This window comes from Malaya genurostris, chromosome 2, assembly GCF_030247185.1.
Source record: "Malaya genurostris strain Urasoe2022 chromosome 2, Malgen_1.1, whole genome shotgun sequence".
NCBI lineage: Eukaryota > Metazoa > Arthropoda > Insecta > Diptera > Culicidae > Malaya > Malaya genurostris.
In genome coordinates, this window is record NC_080571.1 from 120,161,358 (window position 1) to 120,173,510 (window position 12,153).

The 12,153-nt window shown below is 35.3% G+C and overlaps 1 protein-coding gene across 7 annotated transcripts in view; it reads right to left on the bottom strand.

Moving 5' to 3' along the window:
• Positions 1-12,153, bottom strand: part of LOC131430086 (fasciclin-2) — a 249,010-nt gene that overhangs the window by 38,802 nt on the left and 198,055 nt on the right. For 6 of the 7 annotated variants that reach the window (XM_058594743.1, XM_058594739.1, XM_058594738.1 and 3 more), the window contains one exon: positions 9,917-10,100. In XM_058594743.1, the coding sequence (XP_058450726.1) occupies positions 9,917-10,100 (184 nt within the window). Of the gene's footprint in view, positions 1-2,983; positions 3,318-9,916; positions 10,101-12,153 lie in introns of those variants that run through there. The other variant, XM_058594745.1, reaches the window with a different exon arrangement.

Below are 12,153 nucleotides of genomic sequence, written 5' to 3' on the forward strand. Positions count from 1 at the left end.
CAACCAGGACGGACCAGATGGATTTAATGGCTATCGGCGCGATCCTCGTAAGGAACCACGCCATTTCTTGGAGAAAAATTAGGCGAAGAATCTGTGAAGGTTTGTGGGTCTATTGGGTACAATCGCCAAACTGAAATTTCAATTCGTGTCGCACAAAATGAAAAGTTCGAAATTTTTAAATGTTTTTGAAGCTGGTTTGCTACCAGTATCCTCTTGGATACAATGGTTTGATAAGTTTACAACGATAATCGACAATTTTCAATACTACCAGAACTAGCAAGTGCTATTCGTTAGTTTTAGGAAGAAATCGAACTGGCAACACTCGGTCAAATCGTATTTTCAGACAACAAAACGTTCCGATGTAGTAAGGGAGCATAATACTATTATTCTGCTATCTAATGTCATTAAGTAGAACAAAGCCAAACATACTTCATCTTTGTTCTGTCTTGAAATTCATGAGTGGTCTTATATTTATTATCAGGAGTTCAGGACTATAGTACTGTAATACATTTAATTTGAATTTTAGTTTACGAAAATTGTTCTTACCATCTCTAAGAAATCGAAGAGCGTTCCGGTATTTTCGAAACCAGAAAATGGCGATTGGATAACCTAAAAAACACATAAATATTTTGCTTTCTCGACAAACTAGTTCAAATGGTATATGACACTTGGCCCTCACAGTGATTGCAAAACTTTTCCGAAAATTGTTTTCAGAACAACGCTTGGCCACATGTTTTGACTCCGGCCAACAATAATAATTCTGCTTTACCCACTTTATAATCCAGACTTAGCACTAACCGAATACTGCTTTTTTTTTGTCTTTCTCATATAGAAAGGCTATGCAATCACTGCGAAAACCGACTTTTGAACGGAAGCCCGGAGGGCCGAGTGTCATATACCATTCAACTCAATTCGTAGAGATCACAAAATTTCTGTGTATGTATGTTTGTATGCGACAAATAATGTTACTCCATTTCTCAGAGATGGCTGAACCGATTTTGTCGAACTTAGATTCAAACGAAAGGTCTTATGGTTCCATAGACTGCTATTGAGTTTAGTCCTGGTCCGACTTCCGATTCTGGAATTACAGAGCGATATGTGCCAATCTATGAGAAAATGTGCACTCAATTTTCTCGGATATTTCTTAACCGATTTTTACAAACTAAGATGAAAATAAAAGGTCTCTAAATTCTTTAAAAAGTTCCCGAAAAGGTCATCCAGATACTTATTCACAAGTGATGGCAGAACGAGGTGCAAATTTTTATTAAACTTACTGGTAGTTTCATCTTGTTGGCAAACCGTGTTAGTAAATCGATATATAAATGTACTTTGTTCCCAGTTTCCGCTTCCGAAAGCATCGGTAATAATGGAGAAAAGCTTCAAAAACGGAACTCACTTCGACTTATCAGCAACGGTTGAACCGATTTTCACAAATTATGATACAAATTAAAGCTCTCATCGTCTTAAAAGATACTGTGCAATCTCATCCAGATTCGACATTCGATTCCGAGATTAGATAGTGTAGAGTATCAATACTTTCAAACTGGCATACAAAACGATGTAAGCCCAAAACGCATCGGTTTTGATTTTAATCAAGTTTGGATGAAAAAATCTTGAGGTCTTGAATCTTCTAGTGATGTTTATGAAAATATAAGTAATATGAGAAAGGCATCATTACAGCACTAGGTGGATTAACAAAGGTTTTTTTTTATTAAAACGCTCTTGCCGAAATTCAATGCCGGTTCGTTCTTCAGTTTAAATAATTGTTCGAAAATCATTGAGATAGTAAGTAAATTTACTGTGAACTTACTTTAAAAAAATATATTCTCAAATTTTATCAAAAATTCAAGTTTGAATAGATGTTGTTTCCTCGAAGCATCCCTAAACAATTGGAGGATTTCAAGCACTAGTTTAACATTTATTTTCCGTCGAAAAAACAGATCGATTGTCGTCATATTCACATATTGGTTTAAAATCTGATTTGAGAATATTCTATTTGATGTTCAGTAAAAAAAGTCATGACAGTGTTTTGAAGAAACTTATTGTATTTTTTTCAAATCGATTTATGCTGCTTTCTTTTAGAACCATATCAAACGTACCAAATTCAATCAATCTATAGAATATACAACTGATAACTCACCGATTGTCTCGTAACAATGGGTTCTTTAAAGAGGACTAACAAATGTTATAATTCATTGGTTTTCAATTTAACTAACTTACGACCGGTGATAAAACTGCCAGAACCATGTCCTGTTGGAAAAGCCCTTAATTAATGACAGCGACAGAAATTGCTTGAAATTCCTTATCGAAGTCAACATGCTTCGACCCGGAAGGGGCTGCTTGTAATTGGAACTGGTGAAATATTTAACCACCCTCTTCTTCAGGTAATTTTTTTTCTGTGCTATGCTTCCGAGAAAAAAAAACTTATCTTGGCGAGCTGAGATTTACGATCGCGAGCCTATCGGACGTAACGGACGCGAATTCTCCGTTCGCATTACGGAATTCTCGATCGCGTGGAAGCACCAAATATTCCGAAAACAATATACTTTACTGTGAACCGCGGAAAAGAAGAAGGAAAATTAAATTATTCCAGTAATTTGCATTCCACTTCCACAGGACTTATTTCCGCCTCATTTACGGTCGTGGCCACCGCTTGCGATAGCGCATTCGTGTAGGCGCTGTAGTTTACCTCATTTCGTCGTCAATTTTCTATAGATTTTCGATTTTCTACCCTCCAATGGTTCCGTTTTTTGGTGGACCAGTTTTGCCTGCATCGTTTTCACCCTGTCTGCTAAAACTAAATTTGAGGAAAATGGAAATGTGCCTGTACTATGCTACTACTAACGATTGATCGCAATTTATTCGCCCACTCAATCTGAACACATTTTTTGGCATAAAAAAAACGTTTCGTTATTGATTTCGCTCGTGATAGTTTCTCCTTTTGCTGACTGTGATAAACTGAGATAGAAAAAAAACAGGTCGGTTCGGTTATTTGCGTTTTTACCCCTGCTTGATTTGATTTTTTTGTGCGCTTCTTCAGGATGTCGCTTATTACGGTGGTTCGAGGCCAGGACGAACACAAACCGGGAAAAAATACATTTTCTCACAGATATCTTTCCAGGCAGTTGTTTGCTGTTAGTTTCCTGTAGGGTGGACGCGACACAGCGGCAGGACCAGGACACACACAGGCAACACACTCAGTGACTTTTACGATCGCCGATGATGGATTGAATTAAATGTGGCTATCAACATCCATCCCGCTATGATGGATCGCCATGGGATGTCGTTAGAAATACCCTTACCGTAGTAATAATTTCCTAGACGAGCACAATTGAAAAGATATTGAGAGAAAAAAAGAGAACAAGAGAACGACAAGGAAGATTGTTTTGTATTTATCTTCGCTTTCGATTGCTTATTCTGCTAAACAATTCACGGTGTTCAGCTTGATAATGCTTATGAGCGGAACGAAAGGAGCGTTTTTGCCGTCGATACTCACACTTTTTTTCACACTTCTGTTTCCAACAATACTGTTTGTTATACGAGTTCAATGCAGTACAATCTGTCAAAAATGAAGCATCGAACGTTCGTTGGTAGCTTCTGATTTGGCATTGAAAGATTCAAGCGTAAAACTGTCGTTGGTAAAAAATGTTGAACCAGAGTTGGAAAATAAGAGGTGTGTATCTTTATAAATCCGTAAATTTGCATCGTTTCTGGATGGAAACTTTAAAGCATTTTTCAAAGCAGGCGTATAGAACTGTCTTTTGTACTACTATGGTACTGTGCAACTTGAATCGAACTATCTCAATTACCTTGAATGAAAGGTGATCACTTGATCGTATTATTCAACAAAATCGCTGAAAACAGATGTAAAATTTTCAATGTGTGTATAAGATTTTAAAGGTCTTTTTGGAAATTGATTACCAAGTAGCAACAAGTCTATAAAGGTGCATCAAGCAGTCCAGCAGTCGCTTATAGGCACTTGCTTTCGAACTTCCACACAATGCACAGTGATCCAAAACGGGAAATTAGCGAGACAAAAATATTTTCGCTATTAAATATTATTTTTTTGTAGTTAGTGTCTTCGCAAAAGTCGTATGTATTCAACTGGCGCATCTTTTGGTGTAAAAGATCATTAGGGTGGTCTATGTTAGGATTTTAATCTGAATTCTAATTTTCTTGAATTAATTTAAAAATTATTATATTATTTCGGCTGTACTTTTCTTGTTTATCATTTTTCGAAAAAAAATATGTATGAGACACTTATAAGGCACATTAGAAATCATCGTTTTGCTTAAGATAGTATGTTGCTACGTTTTGGCGTTCAAGAGTTATATGACTTTTTCAATTTTTTGTAAAACAATTTGAACACTAATTCAAAGGAACCGTATGAGATTAGATTTTATTGATCTGGCATCTGTTGAATATTTATACTGGAAGGTTGATTAGTTTTTGACCAAAAAACAACCATAATTTTAGAATGGTAACTTATATTGAAAATGTTAGTTGAGCAAAATTGTGCACAATAATTAACTCGACAAATTTTTGGAAGACGGTTTTTTCGTAAAACTGTTCATCAAAAAGTTTGAACAAAAAAGGTAATGTTTTTAGAGCCACCCTACTTTACTCCGAAAAATTGATATAACTCGATCAAATAAAGAGGTAGGAATATGACTTTCTCAGGAAAGTTCTTTAAAAATACTCTAACCACAAAAAAATTATATTTAATAGCGAAAATATTTTTGTCTCGCTAATTTTCCGTTCCGCATCACTATGCAATGGTAATTCATGCGTGCAAAATCATTCGGAACGGTGAATTTTAACGAATTTTCACTTGTATGCTTTTCACAGAATTTCAAAAAAAGTTTGTTGTAACTTGGATGTCTGTTCTCTATGATTCATATTTTAACGTGAATACTTCTGACTTTATGATTATGGAACGCCTTTTCAACATTTGCCCTCACATTAAAAATATGATTAGCAATTAATGATTAAATTTTCAGCAGTGTGAGATTAATAACTCAGTCCCGCTTTTCAACGGTTTTATACAATTTGTTACTAGCAGCAGTAGCAGCATTGTTATCTTGTAATCACATTCATATCGAAAGTAGCATTCGTGGTGCAACTAAAAACTGTCATTCATGCTAATTAACTGAGAACTGGGTCCATAATTATTCGTTTGGTTCTTATAAACAGGGGAAAATGTGGTCTAATCTATTCAATAGCGATTGTGGCTTATTGGCCGATTTGGTTTAGGCGCCGGTTCAAAAATGCACTCGAACTTTTCAACCAGGAGGAAATTCAATGATTCGGGTTTTCTAAGAATCTAATATCCATATCTCAAATTACTATTTGATATTTTCTTTCCATTGAAATGCTATATTTAGTTAGTGCCGGGTGTAGTTCAGCGGCCGGGTAATTTCATGCTCTCGTTAGTCCCGCCATATTGTCTGTAAGTGTGTAATGGTGCAGTATTTGAAAATTTTTATTTTTTATTCAACTATCGTCAGTATTGATTTACGGGGATCAGTTAGTATCTCAGATCGTTTGCTTTTATTTTTCATGAATTACACCCAAAAAGAGTATACAAAACGTGGGTAAAATGTTTTATTTTTAGATCGAAGGTGGTTGAAAAGTTATTTGCACAAAAAAACCGTGCAGGTATACGGAGTTTGTTTAGTTCGCTAAACTTTTGAATGCGTTTTGCTTTTTGATTGTTTTTGTTCAAATTTCTACTGCATATTCGGCACATTTGAAACATGAATTAAAATATTAAGATTGTTTCATTAGTATTTGATTTAGGGCTTATATAGATTCCAAAAAAGAGAAAACATTTGGATTTTTTTTCGAAGCTTTAAAAAAAATTTCCATTAATTTTTCCTCTATTTCAGTTCTAAACAGAGCCTCAAGCACCACAAATGATTTTTGATTTCAGATAAACATAACAGTCTTTTCTATGTTTTCATCACTGTATCTCCGAAAATATTCTGTGTAATGACTTGAAAAAATGTCCAAAGATTGTTTAAACGTATTTTTCATAAAATATGTAGTAAAACAATTACTTTATTTTGAGGATTTTCGAAAAAAATCCTTTAACTAGACATAAAAAATGACTGTCACACTTGCTGACCCTCTTAGTATGCATCGTATGCAGTTCAGCGGCCGTGAATTTAAACTTCTTCGCCTTTCAGATTAAAAAAACTTTTTGCCTCTAAGTGCCAATTTGGAACTTGTAACCAAATAGGCTGCCTTAAAAAGCGATCGTTTTATCTATTAGGCTAAATCTGTCACAACAGTATTATTTAGATTGATTATTATAGCTTTTATATTATGAATAATATATTTTTTGCTCAACAAATTTAAAAAAAAAGTTTTCGTGAAGATAAGCAATCTTCAAGTTGTATTAATTACGGTTGAACGAAAATGCAATCAATTAGGGTTACTTGAAATTTCCTTTTTTTCACCACAAAGGCAAATTTCAGATAAAACTTTCGTTGAGCGAACCCGTCGTTCCACGAAAAGTGCGATGAAATTTCGAGTATTTTATGGGATAGAAAGAATTTCATTCGTGCTCTGTTGGCTCGTTGTTGTGACACATCGAGGCTATCAATGGTAGTTCGTTGAATGTAAAGTTTTTCGGATTTTTAACGAAAACTAACTAATAATGAGGTAGTTAGCTTCGAAGCTATGTTAAAACCGGCATCATCTCAAGTGAGGTGACGTAGCCAGAAAAAAAGGAAGAAGAAAGTTTGTTCACAGTCTTGCATCTATTATTTCGAACGAACTCATTGGAGTGGTACTCACAGTGTGAATTAAATGGTGTAGCTTTGAAATTTGATTGTTATATTGATGGATGAACAACATTTTCAATTGAAGGAAGGAATAATGAAATATTCGTGCGTGTGTGTGTTGAGTGTGATGCTAGCCACTTAAGACGAGCCGCTCATGTATATTCGATTTCAATTGAATGAGTTTATAGCCCGAAATTATCGATTAAGGATTTAAATCGGAAACGATTACAATAATTTTTATGAAACTCGTCAAACAAATGCTTCGTCAAATTGGAAATTCAATAAAACGTTATTCGAAAACATGATAAATATTCGTTTGCCATGTCGGTAGACTTTGGTAGATTTGCTTCGGTGCAAATTTTTAAATATGCAGCTCATATTCAGCTTGAGCTTTACGTTAGCTTACCGGTTTTAGTTGAACTGATAAGAAGCAAAGGGGTTCAATATAAACTGTTATACACTGACGAGTCGAAGACAAAATGTATCGAAATTAGTTTTCTACCTGTTTTTATCACCATAAATACGCCAACATACAATTATTCGAGTAACAGTTTTGATTTCGATAGTTTTCTAGAAGCCTAGCAGATGAATAAAACCGCCAACTTTGGTCCGTTTCTACCTTTCGTTCGACGCGATTAAATTTATCAGCTGAACACCGTGAAAATCCATACTGAATACTGGTTAAATTGGTCGGAAAAACTGTCGGCAGAATCGCGCCTAGTTTCGTGTTAGTGAATGAACGAAATGCGTACGGAAAACAAAGATCAACAGAGTACCCGCCGTGTGGAGGAAAACTAATTTTCCCTCTCGGGTCAAAAGCATTGGTGATGGTGTTTGTGTTTTTTTATTAAAAAAGTGTGCGGGTGTGAGCAAGTGAATCAGAAAAAGGCTTTTTAAAATCATTTTTCGTCTGTATATCTATGCCGTTCGAGGGTTAGAGAAAAATGATTGATGAGGTTTTTGATTTGTATGCTAAATTGTTGACTTTTTTTTCCGGGGAAGTTATTTCCGATAGTAGATAGAGGGAGAGAGAGAGAAAGCGATGTGTGAATATCGATTACAGCTCGTCGAAGGGAGCATCGTGAGGTTGCAGTTTGGTAAAAAATGATATTAATCCTGCCTTAGTGTGATGTTGTGTGGTCAATTTTGCGGGATGAGAAGACACTTTATCTAATGTATAGCTTACTGGTTCGGATGTTCATGGAAAAATTATGACCTTCGTCTAATGCATAGTCTTTCACAAGAAACGAAAGATCCGCAACGCACGTGTTTCCTTTCCTGTGGTATGTCAATTTGTTCTTTCAAACATGTCCAAACCGCTAGCAGTTGATTTCACAAAATGATTCTGATGCTGTGCATGAATGCAACCGACTATTAAATGTGACATTTCCGGTTGATTGAAATTAATTAAAATGAGCTCAGTCATCATATCACATCTCGATCTGTCGGTGACGCATTTGACTGCTCATTGACCATTCCGATTACACATGCTAATTGAAATGATGAAATAATGAAAAATAATAATGAAACATAAAATATATAAAAAGTCAGTTAATATGGCAACTGATGACAGTATTGTTACCATAAGGTTATATTTATATGGAACATATTTTTTTATGAATGAGCTTCTGTTTCTATTGGAAAGTTGTGGAACAATGGCATTCATCAGAAACCACCGACAGTGAGAATTTTATTCCGTGTGAAAAAAAAATCGTACCCACGAATGCCATGAATGAATTAAACGAATTCGAATGATTCGGGCGGGATCGCGTTCTACTACTTGGTGGTCATGGAGACACCGAAAATAAAACCTATATAATAATCATCAGATCACGAGACAAGTGGGCGACGACGATGAATAATGAGACATTCAAATTGAGAGGTCAACCGACAGCGCGGACAAGCAACGAATAAATCACACAGCGAGACGGTTGCCAGAAAAAAAAATAAAATCAACCGGAAATGATCAATGCGTCGTACAGTTTGAAGTGAATTGAATGGAAACAGCACAATGTGGAAACTATAGGATTCTAAGAAGAACACCAATTGGTGGACGTGTGGGTGGCTTTGGCTTTCTAGAGGATGTTCCAATTAATGTATGAGACATTCGAAATTAGCATTGATAAGCAGACGCCAGTTTTTCTGTTTGTTGATGTCCGAATAGTTGACGTCAGGTTTATTGCGTTCTGTATGTTTATCACCAATTAAAAATGAGTCGTGTATCTTATGTGGCATTACTTAACTGTATTTTTCCTCCCTAACCAATACTTATACAGTAATAAATTAAATCTAACATTAAGACAAAAATGGAAATTCTAGTTACAAACTAATCTTACAAAATGAACATTTTATCGCTGACTTCTTTGACACTGAAGAAAAAAAAGGCGTTTACTATGTGTAACAATTCTTCGTACGATAAACTTATGAATTAAGTGAAGGAAAAAACTAAAGTTGTGTTCTATGTACGAAAAGCTAGTACGTGTGTTAAAATATGTTTTTAGCTGTCAACATTCTTTTGAACAGACGATTTTTCTTTAACTGATACCGATTTAATGATTGCCAATACACTAATGTTCGATAGTTTTATTGCTCACCAGGCACTTCGAATAATAAACATTATTGGATAAATCTTTAGCTCTACAAATTCTGGCAAGCTGGAAAGCAGAATTGAATCAAAAAAATTTGGCAGCAATTATTCTCAAAGCAAGGATCCAAAACATTAGAAAACAAGCCGAAAGTGTAGATATACAAAAAACAAAAACGATTATAGTGAGGCGCAACAATACAACAAAACGATAGAATGTATTTTCACTCAAGCTCGGCAAGAAGGTTTGCGTTGAAGCTCTCTCTCTCAATAGTAGCAGTGTTGCCAGACGGCAGCACAGTACCCTGCATTTTCCCTATCGGTTCTTACAATACTTGTTCACACGTCGGTGATTAAGTCACGTATATTATCGATAGTGGTGAATATTAGAAGCGATAAACGAACACAAAACTACACACAGAGTAAACAAACAACAGTAAAACATCCGTAGGCTGGGATGCGAAGCTGCCAGCGGTGGCAGGTGGATAGCCAAATCCAGCCTGGTATACGTTATATAAGCTGCCTAGGGATTTGTTGGACTCACCTCGAGCAGTCTTCAGCAGCAGGTGAGCCGGCTTCGAGAACCCGATGGCATTGTGCGCCATCAGTTCTATCCGGTAGTAGGTGTCGGCCTGCAGATCGCGCATCTCGTAATGCGTCGCCGTCGGGATGTCTTCCTCGATGCAGGCCCCTTCCAGCTCTGTCCAGACACCGTTGATTTTGGAACCCTGCGGGTGGAAAAATATTGGCATAAATTTTCTCGAAGTAACCGGTGCGTAATCCTTGAGCATTTCATTAAATTTTTTACTCTAACTTGCTACTGAGTTTAATGAAAATTATTACATGTACTCTAACAATATTCACATCTCAGAATATTAAAATTCCAGTAATTCTGCTTAAGTACACAGAAAGAAATAATGAAATTTACACGATATGTAAATCATTAGCAACATGGAATAAACATTGGTTGAATCGAAAGTTTAATTGAAAACCACCATCGATGCAAAACTGAACTGGATTGCATTGAATTTTCAATGAATAGAACTGTATCTTTCATTCATTCGCTTAGTTTTGGGATTAAATTATATTGAAACGTACATAATTGTGAAGTAACTTTATGTTTAATTGCCTGCTCCAAATATGTGCATGAAAATAGATATAAATTCACAAAATATTTTTATCTGTGTAATTAATTCTTGCAATTCAATTGACATTAGCATTTTAAATTTTGTTGTTATGAATGTTTCTGTGCGAAATTTTCATCAATACATTCAAAAACCATTGTTTATATTTAATTACTTAACTTTTTGTATGAAACAATTCTCTGAAGTGAACTTTTTGTATGAAACAATACCGGAATTGTAAGCTAATACATGAAAATTTACTGAAATTATGATTCTAAAGTCAATGCCCAGCAAATTCTAACAACGGACGAATCGAGCACAAAGCTTACGATTGCGCGATTTACCATGCACACAAAAAATGAGTTTTACAGGACTTAATCCCTCATACGATTTAATGCATAAATACCTAATTTATCAAATGACGGAAAATTTCATTTGTAATGACTTAATGTTTGATTAGCATGAATTTTACTGGATTCGATTGTAACTTGCATTCTGCTAGCAGGTGCGACTGTATGAATTTAAATACAACTTTTATCAACCAAGCAGATGTGTGCTTCTGTGGATCAGTCGATTAACAGACGTATTTTGTGATCCATTGAATCTTGGTTCAAGTCGCGGTGTTCGCTTATAAGTGCTTTTTTATTTCAATGAATTTCAAGTCATAGAAGTTTAGATACAAAATTGAATGTTCTTCCACGTAAATTTGGGTGAACTGCGACGCTGCATTTATGTGCATCTAATATTATGTAAAATCACAGGTTTTTTTCGAAGTGAATTTCACAGGTGAAGATATGTATTAACCACAAAATCTTTGAATAACTTGGTAAATTCAGATCAGTTTTATAGGAAAAAAATGAGACATCTCTGCTTTCACACTTAGCAAAAAATTTTAAAATTTGTGGGTGACGCAAATCAACATGTGACACAATTCATAAGAACGCAATCCGTAAAACGACTGAATTTTACACGAATGATAAAAATATACGCCAAACATACCCCGCCTTTCAAGCAAACGTGTCAGTTTACATGTTTTTTGCACATAAAAATATGTCAGAATGCATTAAATATCTGTTAGATTTGCTGTAAAATTGAGTAGTTTTTGACGCTCACATATGTCGGTCTCAGAAGACGCAAATTTACACGATTTTTTCTAGGTGTATACACGCCAAAAAAATTTGAATAATACAGGTGACTTAATTCCTCATACGAAGTAATTCATAAAGACCTAATCCGTCAAATGACGGAAAATTTCATTTGTAATGACTTAATGTTAGATTAGCTTTAATTTTACTGGTTTCGACTGTAACTTGCATTCTGCTAGCAGGTGTGACTGTATGCATTTAATTTCTCCTTTTACTAGCCATGCAGATGTGTGCTTCTGTGGCTCAGTCGATTAACAGACGTGCTTGCGATCCAATGATTCTCGGTTCAAGTCGCGGCGGTTGCTATCATATTTTTTATTTCAACGAATTTCATGTCATGGAGTTTTAGACACAATAATAAATGTTCTTCCACTTGAATTTGTGTGAACTGCGACGCTCCATTTATGTGCATCTAATAAGATGTAAAATCACAGGGATTTTTTAAGTGTGTACGTATAGAATTATCGATAGTACTTTGATGTTCGAAAGAAGAAGTAACCAAATAGGAACTG